At 44.1% G+C, this 20,034-nt stretch overlaps 1 protein-coding gene across 1 annotated transcript in view; it reads left to right on the top strand.

The window, feature by feature from the left end:
• SLC4A7 (solute carrier family 4 member 7) overlaps positions 1–20,034 on the top strand; it is a 110,504-nt gene that overhangs the window by 45,213 nt on the left and 45,257 nt on the right. The window contains exons 3-7 of the mRNA XM_064169811.1: positions 6,193–6,336; positions 9,058–9,193; positions 11,194–11,354; positions 14,356–14,544; positions 19,154–19,522. Coding sequence (XP_064025881.1) covers positions 6,193–6,336; positions 9,058–9,193; positions 11,194–11,354; positions 14,356–14,544; positions 19,154–19,522 — 999 coding nt within the window. The remainder of the gene's footprint in view (positions 1–6,192; positions 6,337–9,057; positions 9,194–11,193; positions 11,355–14,355; positions 14,545–19,153; positions 19,523–20,034) is intronic.

Here is a 20,034-nt window from a genome sequence, read left to right as displayed (position 1 = left end):
CACTAAGTGCCTCATCCAGCCTCCTTTTAAACACCTCCAGGGATGGTGACTCCACCACCTCCCTGGGCAGCCCATTCCAGTGCCAATCACTCTCTCTGCCCACAACTTCCTCCTAACATCCAGCCTAGACCTCCCCTGGCACAGCTTGAGACTGTGTCCCCTTGTTCTCTTGGTGGTTGCCTGGCAGAAGAGCCCAACCCCACCTGGCTACAACCTCCCTTCAGTTAGTTGTAGACAGCAATGAGGTCTGCCCTGAGCCTCCTCTTCTGCAGGCTGCACACCCCCAGCTCCCTCAGCCTCTCCTCACAGGGCTGTGCTCCAGGCCCCTCACCAGCTTTGTTGCCCTTCTCTGGACACACTCAAGCACTTCAACATCTTTCTTAAACTGAGGAGCCCAGAACTGGATACAGGACTCAAGGTGTGACCTAACCAGTGCTGAGCACAGGGGCAGAAGGAATTCCCTGCTCCTGCTGACCACACTACTCCTGATACAGGCCAGGATGCTGTTGGCCTTCTTGCCCACCTGGGCACACTGCTGGCTCATGCTGACTGGGCTGTCAGCCAGTACCACCAGGATATTGATAGATTTCAAATGCTTCCTCCTAGGGTAAAGTATTTGGGTATTTCAGTTAAAAGACACCAAATAACTGTTTTTTCCCTCCCCCCATGCCCCATTTTAAGGTCCTAAGGATCAGGTTAGGATTTCTTGTGCAGAGTCCTGTAGTTTTTTCAGTACTGGAAAGCTCCATGCTGGGACAGTACAAATTTATGACACTGATTAAATAAAGGTTTCTGTGTGAGAGAAATGCTCTCTCTTCAGGCTAATGTTTGATGGGGTTTTGAAAAACTAATTCTTGTCCTGAGGATTTTGTTCTCATCATGCCTGTAGAGAAGACGGAGTTAAGCTGTTCTTGGAGGTGCATTGCAAAAGACCAAAGAGGAGCCCACACATATTGGATGTGTTGTTACTCTTCAGAATAGGTTGCTTGGAGAGGCTGTAGAATATCTGTCCTTACAGGTACTGAGAGCTTGCATTGTTGTTGTCCTGACTGAAGTTCATCTTTGAAGCTGACTATACTTTGAGCAATAACTGGACCAGCTACCCACCTCCAAATGTCCCTTACAACTGTAGTTAGATATAATCTTTGCAGTTCTGATTTCTAAGTAACAGGATTTGAGAACTCACACAGATGTTGGCTTTCTTTAATTCCCTTGTTAATATGGGCAAGAATATCTTCTAAGGAAGCTTTAAAAGGAGTCTAGCTAACAAAAAGATAGCTTGAAAAGAAAGTTCTGTGTGGAATTGCAGTTGCAGTGTGGCCACAAGAGAAGATTTTTGATATATGGTTTTGATCTCTCAAGACTAAGTCTTCTGTTACACTGTCTTTGGGTCTTGGGGGAAATGAGGGTGCCTAACAAGTTACCCATGGCACAGCAATGAGCCCTGGTGGCCAAGAAGGCCAATGGCATCCTGGGCTGTATTAGGCAGAGTGTGTCCAGCAGATCAAGGGAGGTTCTCCTCTCCCTCTACTCTGCCCTGCTGAGACCTCATCTTGAATACTGTGTTCAGTTTGGGGCTGCCCAGTTGAAGAGGGACAGGGATCTGCTGGAGAGGGTCCAGTGGAGGGCTAGGAGGATGATGAGGGGACTGGAGGGCATGGCTGATGAGGAGAGGCTGAGGGACCTGGGGCTGCTTAGTCTGGAGGAGAGAAGACTGAGAGGGGGTTGGATAAATGTTTATAAATATCTGAAGGCTGCCAGGAGTGGGGGACAGGCTCTGCTCACTGCTGCCTGGGATAGGACAAGGAGCAATGGGTGTAAGTTGCAGCACAGGAGATTCTGCCTCAACACAAGGGGGAACTTCTTGACTGGAAGGGTCCCAGAGCACTGGCACAGGCTGCCCAGAGAGGCTGTGGGGTCTCCTTCTCTGGAGCCTTTCCAGGCCTGTCTGGATGTGTTCCTGTGTGATCTGTGTTAGATAGGATTGTCCTGCTCTGGCAGGGGGGTTGGACTCGATGATCTGCTTGGGTCCCTTCCAACCCCTAACATCCTGTGAGCCTGTGAGGGAACTTAAACAGGGCATCTTCTCTTATGTCACCTTTCTAGGACTCAATAAAACTGACCTTAGGAGTAAAAGCAGTCATTTGATGGAGACATATGTAGCAAGCTCTTAACATTTAAATTTGTTTCATACTGATAAGAACCTTACATAGTAAATGCTCTGGTGGATTTGAACAGCTAAGCTTGGATAAAGTCATGTTAGATTAAAATGAACAATTAGCTTTTGGGCTTTGTGTTCCTAAATTTAGTATTGGCAGCATCCTAATTCTGTTGGTGATTGGTTTAAAGTAGTTCTGTAACAAGCTTTGCTTGAGAATGGTACTGTGGTACAGATGTTTGTGTGAATATAGCGATGAAGGTCACAGTTGTACCTCTTGAGCTTTTACAAACCAGATCAAGTAAAAGGTTGTGTTCCTTTTAGAAATAATAATACAAGTTTCCACCTTTTCATGAGTTAATTTTTCCCCATTGTTACTGAATTATCTGTCTCTCAGGGGTTTACTTCTTGTTTTTCTTGGGAACCCAATTCACTAAGAATGAAGGGGAAAAATTCCTGTGGTGGTGTTTAGGTTCATTTTTTTATGATAACCTATATTAGTAAAGAAATCTTTGTCCATCTCCTATGTGAATAATCACAGTATCATCAGGGTTGGAAGAGACCTCACAGATCATCAAGTCCAACCCTTTACCACAGAGCTCAAGGCCAGACCATGGCACCAAGTGCCACGTCCAATCCTGCCTTGAACAGCTCCAGGGACGGCGACCCTAATGACACCTAAAGAATCACAGTTGTACTCAATTCAGCTGTTAGTAGTTTTAGAGGACTACTCAGTGCTTTGCCTTCTGGAGTCAGCTAAACAAGTCTAACATGAAGTCTTTTATTATGCATTTTTGCCCTGTGTTTTAGACTTGAATATACCTGCAATGTGGTTGTGGGTAGCTATAGCGGTGTAGTCATAGTTTTAGGTTTTTAAGGTTGATATCTTGTGATGGTTTGGGTGTTCCTCCCTGCCCCCCCCCACTTTGGAAATCACCCAGACTAGACTCAGCCAGCTCTGGAAATTGAATGAAGCTTATATTTACAGCTTAGCTCAGTATACAAGCAGATAGTTATAGTATATACAGTTATAGACAGAAATAGACAAGGTAAAAGGTAATACAGAAACACAACAGCCCTCCCAGAAACCTGAGTGCCCAGGAGGGGCTCCCAACCACCCTTCCACCTTCCTCCCACCTCTCCACCTTACCCAAGACTTTGCCTTACCCTCAAGGTACGTTTGGAGGGTCGGCCAGGGAGGTTAGGAAGCAGATGGATTCATCATACAGACGGCAGGTTAGGTCAGAGTGAGAAGTTCAGCCCAAAGCCCAGACAGAGAGCAAACGACTCAGTCAGGGTTGGAAGGGAACCACAAGGATCAGCCAGTGCCAACCCCCCTGCCATGCCCAGGGACACCCTACCCTAGAGCAGGCTGCCCACAGCCTCAGCCAGCCTGGCCTCAAACACCTCCAGCCATGGAGCTTCAAACACCTCCTTGGGCAACCCATTTCAGGCTCTCACCACCCTCATGCTCAACAACTTCCTCATTGCATCCACTCTGACTCTCCCCACCTCCAGCTTTGCTCCATTCCCCCCAGTCCTGTCACTCCCTGGCAGCCTAAAAAAGCCCCTCCCCAGCTTCTTTTTGTAAGCCCCCTTCAGATGCTGGAAGGCCATAATAAGGTTACCTGGGAGCCTCCTCTTCTCTAGACTGAACAGCCCCAACTCTTTTAGACTGTACCAAGCAGTTTTGAGTGGAGTGTGGTGAGAGATGTAGCTGCCTTTGAATGCTGTAGTTTTGCTTTCCCTTTACATAAGTTTATTGTACTGCAGTGACATCAAGAATGTGATCATTGTCAGTGGTGCCACCTAATCATATTGTGTCAAGCAAGTTCATTTATGTTTAGGTGCCACATTTCACTACATCACTGGGAACTGCTTTGCATGTGTTAGTCATGCAGGGTGGAGTTCACACTACCCAGTAGGGGCTGGGTGTTATTGCTAGGAGAAACTCGAAAAAGAAAAGGTTCTCCCTATAAATAGGACTGATGAATGCTTAAACAAATTAATCTATTTTCCACTCTTACATGGAAACAAATAGCTTTGTGCTGGAGCAGGTCCAGAGGAGGACAATGAAGCTGGAGAAGGGCCTAGAGAATAAATCTTATGAGGAGTGGCTGAGGGAGCTGGGGATGGTTAGTGTGAAACAGAGGAGCCTGAGGGCAGACCTCATTGCTGCCTGCAACTACCTGAAGGGACATTGTGGAGAGGCTGCTGCTGGGCTCTTCTCACAGGTAGTCAGAAACAGAACAAGGGATAAATGGTCTCAAGATGAGACTGCAGAGATTTAGATTAGCTATTAGGAGAAAGTTTTTCATGGAGGGAGTGATCGGGGACTGGAATGAGCTGCCCAGGGAGGTGCAGTCACTCCCCCTGGATGTGTTTAAGGGTGTTCTGCATGTGATGCTTGGGGATATGGTTTGAGGTGAATCCTGTGCAGTAGTTATAGGTTGGGCTCGGTGATCTCAAGGGGCTTTTCCAACTTGGATGTTTCTGTGTGATTCTATATGTGTGTGACAAGCTTCTAGTGTGCTTGAGTTCAGATTTGTAACAGTGCCAATCAGTTGATTCTAATTTATTGATGATCTGGACCAGAGGGTTGACTCCAGCATCATTAAGTTTGCAGAGGACACTAAGCTAGGAGGAGGTCTTGGTCTGTTGGAAGGTAGGAGAGCCCTGCAGAGGGACCTTGCTAAGCTGGATGGGTGGGCAGAAGCCAATGGGATGAGATTGCACAAGGCCGAGTGCAGGGTTCTGCACTTTGGCCACAACAACCCCAAGCAGTGCTACAGGCTGGGGACAGAGTGGCTGAGAGCAGGCAGGAAGAAAGTGACCTGGGAGTGCTGGTAGAGAGTAGCTGAAGATGAGGCAGCAGTGTGCCCAGGTGGGCAGCAGAGCCAATGGCATCCTGGCCTGGCTCAGGAGCAGTGTGGCCAGCAGGACAAGGGAGGTTATTCTGCCCCTGTGCTCAGCACTGGTCAGGCCACACCTTGAGTACTGTGTCCAGTTCTGAGATCCTCAATTCAAGAGAGATGTTGGGGTGCTGGAAGGTGTCCAGAGAAGGGCAACAAAGCTGGTGAGGGGCCTGGAGCACAGCCCTGTGAGGAGAGGCTGAGGGAGCTGGGGGTGTGCAGCCTGCAGCAGAGGAGGCTCAGGGCAGAGCTCATTGCTGTCTACAACTACCTGAAGGGAGGCTGTAGCCAGGTGGGGTTGGTCTCTTCTGCCAGGCAAGCAGCACCAGAACAAGGGGACACAGTCTCAAGTTGTGGCAGGGGAGGTCTAGGCTGGATGTTAGGAGGAAGTTGTTGTCAGAGAGAGTGATTGGCATTGGAATGGGCTGCCCAGGGAGGTGGTGGAGTCACCATCCCTGGAGGTGTCCAAAAAAAGCCTGGATGAGGCACTTAGTGCCATGGTCTGGTTGACTGGCTAGAACTGGGTGCTAGGTTGGACTGGATGATGTTGGAGGTCTCTTCCAACCTGGTTGATTCTGTGATTTTCTCTACCTTGTCCTGGTGTTTCTCATGCAGCTTCGTTCACTGTTACAGGTCAAGCTTGTGTGTTTGTGTTACTTATTTCACAATTGAATTCTCAAATTGGGCTGTATTCATTTAGCATCTTGTCAGTATGAGTATAGCACTAGTTTCTTGGCACCTGGGAAGGACAGAAGGAGGCTCGAGGTGAGGAGAAAGTTCTTCACTGAGAGAGTCATTGGACACTGGAATGGGCTGCCCGGGGAGGTGGTGGAGTCGCCGTCCCTGGAGCTGTTCAAGGCAGGATTGGACGTGGCACTTGGTGCCATGGTCTGGCCTTGAGCTCTGTGGTAAAGGGTTGGACTTGATGATCTGTGAGGTCTCTTCCAACCCTGATGATACTGGGATACTGTGTAATAGCAATACTGGTTCACTAAAAGTAGATTTGCCAAATGCTTTTAGGTTTCTTTTTGTTGAGTTCCTTGTCTTTCTTAACTTACATTCTCAGTTTTGGCTGGAAGTGGGTTTCTATTTAATTGTTTCCTCTCAAACTTTGTTGAAAAGGCCACAGAGCTGTGTATATTGGAGTTCATGTCCCCTTTGGAAAGCAAGGGCGTCGACGACATAGACATCGTGGGCACAGGCATCACAGGAGGAAAAAAGAAAGGGAAACTGACAGAGAGGATGGTCGAGAATCCCCATCGTATGGTAAGAAATCTGTTGTGGAAGCTCAATGTGTCTCTTGAAAAATCAACATGGAGTAGCTGCTATGCTTAAAAACTGTTTGGTTGCTGCTGCTTGTTTTCACTGAAATTGATATTTTCTCATATAAAATTGGGCAAGGATTTTGTGGTCATATTTCATCTAAATCATAAGTTGAATTCCATATTTCTTTTATACAGAATTGGACAAGGATTTGGGGGTCATGTAGTATCTAAATCACAAGTTGAAATTCATACTACTTTTATGTAGAATTGGACAAGGATTTTGTGGTCATGATTTGTCTAAATCATAAGTTGACTTTCATATTGCTTTTATATAGAATTGGGCAAGGATGTCATGGTCATGATTTATCTAAATCATAAGTTGAACTTCCTATTTCTTTAATATAGAATTGGGCAAGGATTTTGTGGTCCTGTTTTATCTAAATCATAAGTTAAACTTCATATTCCTTTAATATAGAATTGGGCAAGGATTTTATAGTCCTGTTTTGTCTAAATTATAAGTTAAACTTCATATTTCTTTAATATAGAATTGGGCAAGGATTTTATAGTCCTGTTTTGTCTAAATTATAAGTTAAACTTCATATTTCTTTAATATAGAATTGGGCAAGGATTTTATGGTCATGATTTATCTAAATCATCAGTTGAAATTCATATTGCTTTTATATAGAATTGGGCAAGGATTTTGGGGTCCTGTTTTTTCTAAATCATAAGTTGAAATTCAGATTTCTTTTATGTAGAATTGGGCAAGGATTTTGTGGTCATATTTGATCTAAATCATCAGTTGAAATTCATATTGCTTTTATATAGAATTGGGCAAGGATTTTATGGTCATGATTTATCTAAATCATCAGTTGAACTTCATATTTCTTTTATATTGAATTGGGCAAGGATTTTGTGGTCATATTTGATCTAAATCATAAGTTGAAGTTCATATTTCTTTTATATAGAATTGGGCAAGGATTTTGTGGTCATATTTGATCTAAATCATAAGTTGAAGTTCATATTTCTTTTATATAGAATTGGGCAAGGATTTTGTGGTCATATTTGATCTAAATCATAAGTTGAAGTTCATATTTCTTTTATATAGAATTGGGCAAGGATTTTGTGGTCATATTTGATCTAAATCCTAAGTTGAAATTCAGATTTGTTTATATAGAATTGGACCAGGATTTTGTGGTCATATTTCATCTAAATCATAGGTTGAAATTCAGATTTCTTTTATATAGAATTGGGCAAGGATTTTGTGGTCATATTTCATCTAAATCATCAGTTGAAATTAATATTGCTTTTATATAGAATTGGACAAGGATTCTGGGGTCATATTTCATCTAAATCATCAGTTGAATTTCATATTGCTTTTATATAGAATTGGGCAAGGATTTTGGGGTCCTGTTTTTTCTAAATCATAAGTTGAAATTCAGATTTCTTTTATATGGAATTGGGCAAGGATTTTGGGGTCATGTTTTATCTAAATCATAAGTTGAACTTCATATTTCTTTAATATAGAATTGGGCAAGGATTTTGCGGTCATATTTGATCTAAATCATCAGTTGAAATTCATATTGCTTTTATATAGAATTGGGCAAGGATTTTGTGGTCATGATTTATCTAAATCATCAGTTGAACTTCAGATTTGTTTATATAGAATTGGACCAGGATTTTGTGGTCATGTTTTATCTGAATCATAAGTTGAACTTCATATTTCTTTTATATAGAATTGGGCAAGGATTTTGTGGTCATATTTCATCTAAATCATAAGTTGAAATTCATATTGCTTTTATATAGAATTGGGCAAGGATTTTGTGATCATATTTCATCTAAATGATAGGTTGAAATTCAGATTTCTTTTATATAGAATTGGGCAAGGATTTTGTGGTCATATTTCATCTAAATCATAAGTTGAAATTCAGATTCTTTTATATGGAATTGGCCAAGTATTTTGGGGTCATGTTTTATCTAAATCATAAGTTGAACTTCAGATTTCTTTTATAGAATTGGGCAAGGAATTTATGGTCATGTTTTATTTAAATCATAGGTTGAACTTCATCCAGGTTTTTATGTGAATGTCCAGTGGCCTGAAATGAATAGATTGGACTAGAGCTTTGTAATACTGTTGTGGAGACAGGGAATTAATGTGGCAGAGTCTGGAATTATAAAAATAGAATTATTTTCCTGAAAACCCTACCTCTAAACTAGATACAAAGTAGGTTTATTTATAGGTTCTAATTTGGGAATTCTTCAAAGGATGTTAAGGACAAATTTACAGAAGTAGGAAGTCAGGAAATGGAAAAGGCTAAGCTACAAACACAGCTTTATCCCACTATCAGTCAGGCTGAGCAGAGAATAAAGGAACTGCAGGCTTTACTAAATGATGGCATCATATAGTTTGACTCAAATTGGAAAGAAGTTTCCAACCCTTTGCTGTATTAATTTTAACTCTTATACCAGCTTTGCTATTGCTATTTTCCTGTTGTTAACCTATAGAAGAGCTAAAAATGCCTAAGTGCATTGCATGAACATGTATTTCCAGATGCACTGTTTTTAGAACCAATAACACATTTTTAAAGGACCTCCTTTTGAACAGAAGAAACATGGACATTGCTTTCTCACCTGTCTTGAAGAGGACATTGTGCTGTGTATCTGAGTGTGGTGTTTCATGCATAATAGGAGTATGAGTGCTGTTGCTTCATTTTTCCTCCTCAAGATACACCATCACAGCGAGTGCAGTTTATCTTGGGTACTGAAGATGATGATGAACACATTCCCCATGACCTCTTTACTGAAATGGATGAACTTTGCTTCAGGGATGGAGAAGAATATGAATGGAAGGAAACAGCTAGGTATGCTTACAATGAGGCTGTATCAAGGTATATCTTTAGTGATTTTATTTCAAGGAGCTGCAAACCAGGTTGTGATGGTTTGGGTGTTAACCATCACCTCACCCCCCATAGAAAATCACCCAGACTAGACTCAGAGGCTTTGGAAATTGAATGAAGCTTTATATTTACAGCTTAGCACAATAAACGAGAAGGTATTTACAACACAGACAGAAATAGACAAGTTAAAAAGGTAATACAGAAACACAACAGCCCTCCCAGAAACCTGAGTCCCCAGGAGGGGCTCCCAACCACCCTTCCACCTTCTCCCCACCCCTCTACCTTATCCCAGATCTTGCCTTATGTTCAGGGTAAGTGTGGAGGGTCAGCCAGGGGAGTTAGGAAGCAGAAGGATTACTCACACAGATGGCAGGTTAGGTTAGAGAGAGAAGTTCAGCCCAAAGCCCAGATAGAGACTCCCTTGCCTATGTGTTCTTGTTCTTACCCATCTCAGCAAGCCTGTGAGTGAAGCAGACATCACCACTGTTTTCTTTTCACAGCCTATCATCTAATTCTTCTCACCAAAATATCCCAGCTGGGCTCAAACTAGCACACAGGTGTAGGTTAGAATTTTCATGAGTTCTAGTAGTTGCTCACTCAATTCTCACTCACAGAATCAAATACTTGTTAAATGCTTATCCAACTTTGTAAGAATCAGTATAGTTTGTGAAATGTTGCCTTGCTGAAGCTAGTCATGCCAAGCACTGTGAAAGCTACAACTAAGTTATAAATACAGATGTTCTGCCATGGAGCACAGTATTTGCTATCTTGGAAATATCTTTGATTATTGCTGATATATTAATGTCAGGATTTTGTGCTCAAATGTAGTGAACATTGCATATTTATGTTCTTTTTAGGTAGCATTTGAGTAATTTTTTACAAATGGCACACATTAATATTACAGGATGCTGTGATTACTTTTGGCCCACATTGGTTGTGTTAACTTCTACATGGTCATAAATTCTTCCTCATTCAGTACTTCTAATTTATGGCATGTCTGCTTTTGCAGAAGCTTAGTTTACCTAAGACCAGCAAGTCAAAACCAAGATCAATTTATAGTTGCACATATTAGTATTACCTGGTGTGATGGTTTGGGTGTTCCCTGCCCCCCCACACACTTTGGAAATCACCCAGACTAGACTCAGCCAGCTCTGGAAATTGAATGAAGCTTAGATTTACAGCTTAGCTCAATATAGAAGCAGATAGTTACAGTATATACAGTTATAGACAGAAATAGACAAGGTAAAAGGTAATACAGACACACAACAGCCCTCCCAGAAACCTGAGTGCCCAGGAGGGGCTCCCAACCACCCTTCCACCTTCTCCCCACCCCTCTCAACCTTACCCCAGTCCCAAGGAAGAATGGAGGTTCGGCCAGGGGGTTAGGAAGCAAAGTGGATTAATCAGAGAGATGGCAGAGAGGCTAGAGAGAGAAATTCAGCTCAGTCAGTTCCCCCAGGAGAAGTGAGTTATCTGTGTTTAGATTCTTGTTCTTGTATCTCTCAGCAAGCCTGGGAGTGAAGTAGACATCAGCCTTGTTTTCCTTCCACAGCCTGTAATCTAGTTCTTCTCACCAAAACATTGCAGCTGGGCTCAAACTAGCACACCTGGTGTGTCTGCCTGGGCACTCCAGGAGACCCCAACGTGGCATACAGTGTGTTTCAGACAGCTTTCTAATGCTGATATACTGATGAAATCAAGATATGCAAATGAAATAACAAGGCACAATCCCACACTGTTCACAAGAACTCATGAGTAGACAGGTATTGTTCAAAGCAAAAGAATCAAAATGTATCCCACAGCAGAGTGAGTTGGCTTTGTTGTATGAGAAAATGAAAGCTGGTACGAGCTGAAGTGATTTCCTTTTCTGTGTCATGCAGTAGCTACAGGGAGGAGTGAGATTGTTTTCCAACTCACCTGTCTGCCAGGAGCAATGTATTTATATGCATGCATGTGCCTTTCAGGTGGCTGAAATTTGAAGAGGATGTTGAAGATGGTGGTGATCGATGGAGCAAGCCTTACGTAGCAACTCTGTCTCTGCACAGCCTCTTTGAACTGCGAAGCTGTATTCTTAATGGAACGGTCATGTTGGACATGAGAGCAAGCACACTAGATGAGATAGCAGGTTGCACCAACACTTCTGAAAAACACTTTATTCTTCAATTTGTAACTAACTTGAGATGATTTCTGGTGGTGTGTATGCTTCATCTGGCTGTCAAGATCTGATCCTAACTTTACTTACTCATCTGAGTAGGACCTCTTCTATGTATCTTAATATGAGGTCCAGAGTTGGCCTTTATGTTCTGATCCCTGAATGTGTTCTTTGTTTCTGCAGATGCAATGTAAATCTCATGGAATCATGATTCTATGATCCTTACATTGCATCTGCAGAAACAAAGAACATTCAGGGAAATGTAAAGCTCATAGAATCATGATTCTATGATCCTTGCATTGCATCTGCAGAAACAAAGAACACATTCAGGGAAATGTAAATCTCATAGAATCCTGATTCTATGATCCTTACATTGCATCTGCAGAAACAAAGAACACATTCAGGGAAATGTAAATCTCATAGAATCCTGATTCTATGATCCTTGCATTGGATCTGCAGAAACAAAGAACACATTCAGGGAAATGTAAATCTCATAGAATCCTGATTCTATGATCCTTACATTGCATCTGCAGAAACAAAGAACACATTCAGGGAAATGTAAATATCATAGAATCAACCAGGTTGGAAGAGACCTCCAAGATCATCCAGCCCAACCTAGCACCCAGCCCTGTCCAATCAACCAGACCATGGCACTAAGTGCCTCATCCAGGCTTTGCTTCAACACCTCCAGGGACAGTGCCTCCACCACCTCCCTGGGCAGCCCATTCCAATGCCAATCACTCTCTCTGCCAACAACTTCCTCCTAACATCCAGCCTATACTTTCCCTGGCAAAACTTGAGACTGTGTCCCCTTGTTCTGTTGCTGGTTGCCTGGGAGAAAAGGCCAACCCCACCTGGCTACAACCTCCCTTTCAGGTAGTTGTAGACAGCACCCCTGAGCCTCCTCTTCTCTAGGCTGCACACCCCCAGCTCCCTGAGCCTCTTCTCATAGGGTTTGTGTTCCAGGCCCCTCACCAGCTTTGTTGCCCTTCTCTGGACATAGAATCATGATTCTATGATACTTACATTGCATCTGCAGAAACAAAGAACACATTCAGGGAAATGTGAACCTCATAGAATCATATCAGACTATAATTCTTAATCTTAACTTGGGTGATTGTTAATGATGCCATTAGTGCAGCTGATTGTAACATATCAGGTATTCTTTTTTTCATCTTTAAAAGAGGTGAGCAGAAATTTGTCCAGGTTGTTTGATCTACTATGTTGAGTAGTTGACCACTAATCGTGGGGTGATTTTGGATGCTATAAAATCAACTTGGCTCTTTCACCTGTATATGTGCATATTTGCCCTGTATGTGTGTTTATGTGTGTTTGCATGCACACACACCTGCTTTAGCTTGAATGTCTTTGAACTAGTTTTAGACAATTTTGATACTCTTGCTTGTAGGTACCATAGAGTGGAATGCTTTATCAGGAATTATGTTAGGCTTTGAGCAGACCAACATGTCTGTGAAAGACAGCTGCTTTGATGTTGAAAGCTTTGGCAGTGCTGAAACTGTTTCCATGTTTTGTTTTCATATGTTTGGAATTCACTCAGGGGCTGCCCAGGGAGGTAGTAGAGTTGCTGTCCCTGGAGGTGTTCAAGCAAAGACTGGATGAGGCACTTAATGCCATGGTCTGGTTGATTGAATAGGCTTGGGTGCTAGGTTGGACTGAATGAGCTTGGAGGTCTCTTCCAACCTGGTTGATTCTATGATTCCTATTTTTCATAGTTGAGGAAGTGTTCAGTAGGTAGTCTGTAAAGCTAATCTCTTGGTTTAAAATGTTGAATGTAGCAATCTTAGTACCACCTCCATGGGCAGCCCATTCCAATGCCAATCACTCTCTCTGCCAACAACTTCCTCCTAACATCCAGCCTAGACCTGCCATGGCACAACTTCACACTGTGTCCCCTTGTTCTATTGCTGGTGGCCTGGCAGCAGAGACCAACCCCACCTGGCTACAGACTCTCTTCAGGTAGTTGTAGCCAGCAATGAGGTCTGCCCTGAGCCTCCTCTTCTGCAGGCTGCACACCCCCAGCTCCCTCAGCCTCTCCTCATAGCATTTGTGTTCCAGGCCCCTCACCAGCTTTGTTGCCCTTCTCTGAACGAGACACTTAGTGCCATGGTCTGGTTGATTGGATAGGGCTGGGTGCTAGGTTGGACTGGATGATTTTGGATGTCTCTACCAGCCTGATTGATTCTTAGATTTAATTCTTCTTGTTTGGTGCAACTACAGTGCTTGAGTGTGGTGAAGAAGAGATTTTATAGGTGTTTGTGTGTATGCATATGAGCCAGTGGTGTGCCCAGGTGGCCAAGAGAGCCAGTGGCATCCTGGCCTGCATCAGGAATGGTGTGGCCAGCAGGAGCAGGGAGGTCATTCTGCCCCTGTACTCTGCACTGGTTAGACCTCACCTTGAGTGCTGTGTTCAGTTCTGGGCCCCCCAGTTTAGAAGGGACGTTGAGATGCTTGTGCATGTCCAGAGAAGGGCGACGAGGCTGGGGAGAGGCCTTGAGCACAGCCCTACGAGGAGAGGCTGAGGGAGCTGGGATTGGTTAGCCTGGAGAAGAGGAGGCTCAGGGGTGACCTTATTGCTGTCTACAACTACCTGAGGGGAGGTTGTGGCCAGGAGGAGGTTGCTCTCTTCTCTCAGGTGGCCAGCACCAGAACAAGAGGACACAGCCTCAGGCTGCGCCAGGGGAGATTTAGGCTGGAGGTGAGGAGAAAGTTCTTCCCTGAGAGAGTCATTGGACACTGGAATGGGCTGCCCGGGGAGGTGGTGGAGTCGCCGTCCCTGGAGCTGTTCAAGGCAGGACTGGACGTGGCACTTGGTGCCATGGTCTGGCCTTGAGCTCTGTGGTAAAGGGTTGGACTTGCTGATCTGTGAGGTCTCTTCCAACCCTGATGATACTGTGACACTGTGATATTTCTGTATATTAAACATATTAAATTGTTCTTTTTTGTTGTTTTCTAGATATGGTTTTGGACAACATGATTGCCTCAGGGCAGCTGGATGAATCCATACGAGAGAATGTGAGAGGAGCCCTTCTGAAAAGGCACCACCATCAGAACGAGAAGAAGTTCAGCAATCGGATCCCCTTGGTTCGGTCTTTTGCTGATATAGGCAAGAAACATTCTGACCCTCACTTGCTTGAACGAAATGGTGAGATAAGTTGTAGCATCCACTTTGCTCTAACCTCTTAAGTAATGTTCTTACTGGGAGATGAAGGAAAAGTCGACTCATAATAACAGATAAGTGTTTCCTTCTTGATAAGCAGAGAGCTAATGGTAACAGTGTGTGCTGTGTGTAAGCTGTAAATGATGTTTCTGTGGTTTTGCATTTACTCAAACATTCTGCTCCTTCCTGCATATATGGCATGTGCTAGTGTTTGGAACTATTGAGATAGACCTACACTGGTCCTAATCATAGAATCAGGGTTGGAAGGCCTTAAACATCTCCAGGGATGGGGCCTCAACCACCTCCCTGGGCAACCCATTCCAGCCTCTCACCACTCTCATGATCAACAACTTCCTCCTCACATCCAGCCTGAACCTACCCATCCTCAGCTTTGTTTCGTTCCCCCTAGTCCTGTCACTCCCTGATAGCCTAAAAAGTCCCTCCCCAGCTTTTTTGTAGGCCCCTTCAGATCCTGGAAGGCCACAAGAAGGTCACCTGGGAGCCTTCTCTTCTGCAGTCTGCACAGCCCCAACTCTTTCAGTCTGTGCTCACAGCAGAGCTGCTGCAGCCCTCTGAACATCCTCCTGGCCCTTCTCTGGACATCCATGTTCTTCTTGTAATGGGGGCTCCAGAACTGGGTACAGCACTCCAGGTGAGGTCTTAGCAGAGTGGAGTAGAGGGGGAAAATCGCCTGTTTCTGCTGTCCATACTTCTCCTGATGCAGCCCAGGCTCTGCTTGGCTTTCTGGGCTGCAAATGCACACTGCTGGCTCCTGTTGAGCTTTTTTGTCCACTGGCGCCCCCAAGTCTCTACCTGCTGGCCACACTTCTCCTGCTGGAGTTTTATAGGATATGAGAAATGTGCAGTGTCTGAGGAATTTCAGCATCATGGCATAGCTTTGCTTTGCCATGTGGATCCTGCTTGTTTGGTCAGTCTTTATACTAGAGGTTTACTTTTTGGTCATGTTACAAGGTCAGCAGTGCTGACAATTGCTGTTTTAACCCAGTGTGGTTCTCTTAGAGACTTTCTAATTATATTATGCTAATGGTGAAGAAAATACTTTTAACTAGGACACTTTATGTTGTTTTGTAGAGAAGGATAGCAAAAAACAACAGTCCACAGAAAGGTATCTGTGTTTTTATAGGTTGGACTACATCTGTTATGAAACCAGTTCCTGAAAACATTCTGGAGTATCCATGCCTATAGTCCAGACATCCAGATCTAAAGTCCAAATAGAAATGCATACTGTAGAGCAGCACACCTTCATTGTTGTACTTCTTGTGATCTCTGCTTCTGATCTTTGTTTTCTTTTGCATTTCAATTGAAATTCTCTAGTGAAAGCATAGCACTGATCTGATGAATTACTCCTTGAAAGGAAGCTCCTCTCCTGTCTTGAAAGATGTCTTATTGCTTAGAACATGTTCCATTTGATGTGCATGCTGGGAGCATTCTCCAGGGAATTCCAAGGTTGCTGATTAATTTCTGTTGGCTGGTGAATGTATGATGTATCCTTAAATACTTCCCAGATTGCTTCTGAATTATATTTTCTGGAATTAATACAATTACTTTGTATAAAAACAGAACTCCTGAATTTACTGTTCTGGTTAGCAGATGACAAATTCAGAACCAAACCAACTGGTTTTACCAATCCTTGAACACTTCTATCACCAGTTACAATTTTGAGAACTCTATGTTTGAGTTTTCTTGCTTGTCCATTACTTTTCTTGTATCACTTCCACTTTTAAGTGTGGTTTTTTTTTTTCCTCTTAATACTGTTCCTACAACAGAGCATGGGGTATATGATGAAACAAGAAATCAAGGCAGTCTGACAAACTTTCTGCCACTGTGTACTGACTTGGTCTTTATAATCCTATGGTGTCTCTCTGGTAAATAAGTAAACCAAACATCCATATGTGCATAATAGAATCAGTCAGGGTTGGAAGGGACCACAAGGATCAGCCAGTTCCAACCCCCTTGCCATGGCCAGGGACACCCTACCCTAGAGCAGGCTGCACAGAGCCTCAGCCAGCCTGGCCTTAAACACTTCCAGCCATGGGGCCTCAAACACCTCCATGGGCAACCCATTCCAGCCTCTCACCACTCTCAGGCTCAACAACTTCCTCCTCATGTCCACTCTAAATCTCTCCACTTCCAGCTTTGCTCCATTCCCCCCGGTCCTGTCACTCCCTGAGAGCCTTAAAAGTCCCTGCTCAGCATTTTTGTAGCCCCCTTCAGATCCTGGAAGGCCCCAAGAAGGTCACCTGGGAGCCTCCTCTTCTGCAGCCTGCACAGCCCCAACTCTTTCAGTCTGTGCTCACAGCAGAGCTGCTGCAGCCCTCTCAGCATCCTCCTGGCCCTGCTCTGGACACACTCCAGCACATCCACATCCCTCTTGTAATGGGGGCTCCAGATCCGGATGCAGTACTCCAGGTGGGGTCTCACCAGAGCTGATTAGAGGAAGATAATCACCTCCCTGGCCCTGCTGGCCACACTTTTCCTGCTGCAGCCCAGGCTCTGCTTGGCTTTCTGGGCTGCAAGTGCACACTGCTGGCTCCTGTTGAGCTTTTTGTCCACCAGCACCCTCAAATGCCTCTCCTCAGGGCTGCTCTCCAGCCACTCACTGCCCAGCCTGGAGTTGTGCTTGGGATACTTCTTAGGTTCTTTTTTACATCTGTGTGTTAGGATATTCTGTGTTCATGAGATACATTGACAGAAGCCTACTCATCACAGCAGCAATTAATACAGACAACACAGTTTGCACAGCAAACTGCACAGCAGTTTTAATAGTTGACATTTGAGGCTTCTGCTTTTAATCAAATTTGTACCTGTAGAATACACTCTTCCCTTAGGCCAGGGGGTGTTGAAGTTTGTGACCTTTACTTAGGCATACTTTTTGGTGTCTGCCTGTAAATGGTTCTAGCGTTGTTCAGAGTCTTGATTTCTGTTGTGCCTAGTATAGAAGCAAGACCAAATGTGTCTAGTTTGCCATTTCCTTGCTTGGTGGCATGGTGTGTGGAACAAAAAGTGCATTTTTGGTTTCAGCTTTCCAGTACTTCTCTCAAGGAGACTGCCATCTCAGGAGAAGTCTGTGATAAACAGGAGGAGAAATGCTATCACTAAATCTCCCAGTGGAAGTGCTGTTATGAAGATAGATAATCTGTCTTCCTGTTTAAGAAGGACCTGAAGTCTGTTACAAACTTAAATCTGAGGGTACCATCACAAAGACTATATTCTGTATTTATTAAATCAGTAGGACATTGAAACTGGATAGGGCAAGAAAAGTCTCATGGATTATGGAGAAATGTATTTGGGTTTAGTTAAATGGGGATATGTGATAAGTCACAGCAAGAAGAAATGTAAGAGGAACTGTGACTTGTCCTTGGGCCCTCTGCAAAAATTTATATGGAGATTACAGCTGGCCAGGAAACTTCCTGTGAAAACAAGAGTGTTGAATCTAACACAGGTAGTTGTGTTTGAGCATCTTCATGTAGGAAGATTTTTGTTTGAAAAGAAACTATGCTTTGTGTATGATGAGTGCAGTTAACTCTGAAGTCATAGAAACATAGATTTAGTCAGGGTTGGAAGGGACCACAAGGAGCAGCCAGTTCCAACAACCCTGCCATGCCCAGGGACACCCTACCCTAGAACAGGCTGCACACAGCCTCAGCCAGCCTGGCCTTAAACACCTCCAGCCATGGGGCCTCAACCACCTCCCTGGGCAACCCATTCCAGCCTCTCACCACTCTCAGGCTCAACAACTTCCTCCTCACCTGCAGTCTGAGCCTGCCCACCTCCAGCTTTGCACCATTCCCCACAGTCCTGTCACTCCCTGAAGCCTAAAAAGTCCCTCCCCAGCTTTTTTGTAGGCTCCCTTTAGATCCTGGAAGGCCACAAGAAGGTCACCTGGGAGCCTCCTCTTCTCCAGCCTGCACAGCCCCAACTCTTTCAGTCTGTGCTCACAGCAGAGCTGCTGCAGCCCTCTGAGCATCCTCCTGGCCCTGCTCTGGACACACTCCAGCACATCCACATCCCTCTTGTAATGGGGGCTCCAGAACTGGATGCAGTACTCCAGGTGGGGTCTCAGCAGAGCAGAGTAGAGGAGGAGAATGACTTCCTTGGCCCTGCTTCAACCCATTCCAGGCTCTCACCACTCTCATGCTGAAGTCTTGTAATGACTTTGGCTGCTCCTGTTTTCTTACTGTGCTTTTTGAATGGCTTTGAAGTTAGCAGTAATTTGGAATAAGACAATCTAGGAAAACTTAGGAATTGGTTTTAAGAGAGGCAGTTTTAACTCTGGGGTTTGTTTGTGGTTTGGGGTTTTTTGTTTGTTTTATTAACATGTCTCACTGCCTTAAAGAGAATACCCTCTCCCACCTGTTCTTTGCCCTCTAATCTGTACTCATCAGTCATTCCTGACTTTTCCTAGTGTGAAATGAGATTTGCTCTCATCTCATGTCTTTCTTGCATGTGGATGACCCCTCTCCTGGAAAGCTTGCAGCTGACTATGTTAATGCATCTTTGTGTCTACATTTCGTGGGTTTTCCTAGTACATTCCTGTTGTAAACCTCATGGTGTCTCCTTTGTTTTGTCTCAGGGGAAGGGCTTTCAGCCTCCCGCCACTCTTTACGAACAGGTCTCTCTGCCTCCCACCTTTCCCTGAGAGGAGAAAACCGTTTGTCGCTTCTTCTCAATTACCTTCTTCCTTCTTCAAGAGCTGGAACCCCAGTAACCTCGAGGCCTACAACCCCCATAACCACCCCTCAAAACACACCACCCTCCAGTCCTACCTGCAGCCACCTGCCAACCACAAGTGCCCAGCCAAGCACACTTCAGGGCAAGGAATTGCTAGTGTCACCTGCCAGTGATGATATTCCTTCAGTAATAATCCACCCACCTGAGGAGGACTTAGAAGTTCAGGAAAGCCAAGAAAAGAAGACAGAGGAAAATGTTGACAAAACACCAGGCAACTATCAACATTTATGCTGTCCATGTGTGATGCTCTCTGCATCTGGAGCACTTGCATTGTGATGTGTTTGGCACATAACCTGGGCACAAAGGAATATAACAGTTACCTCTGCCTGCATGTTTTATTTCCTCTCAGTTGTGACTGTTTTCTCATTCAGTATTTTTAACTCTCTTCAGCTTTTACATGAAGTCAGATAAGAAATCCTCTTTTTTTTTTTCTTTGAAATGAAAAAGGAATATAGATTTAAACTAGAACATAGATGCAAAGTTCCAAAAATGGTGGCCTTTTCCTTTCACTCACCTACAGTCAGGTGTTTGGCTTGGTTATGGTTTGGGTTTTGTTGTTTTGGTTGGTTGGGTTTTTGGATGTGAATTTTTTTGGCTGTGGGTGTTTTTTTTTTCTGTCTCCAGTGGTGGAGTTAGTATTTTAAATGAGTGATATCCTGAGATAGCTACAACAAAAGATGTACTGAAATATTAGAGATGAACAGGAAAATAATCAGGAGGGCT

This window comes from Pogoniulus pusillus, chromosome 32 (assembly GCF_015220805.1).
Source record: "Pogoniulus pusillus isolate bPogPus1 chromosome 32, bPogPus1.pri, whole genome shotgun sequence".
In the NCBI taxonomy this organism is placed as follows: Eukaryota; Metazoa; Chordata; class Aves; order Piciformes; family Lybiidae; genus Pogoniulus; species Pogoniulus pusillus.
Note: the sequence above shows the minus strand (reverse complement) of the source record. Positions and strands in the feature narration are given on the sequence as shown.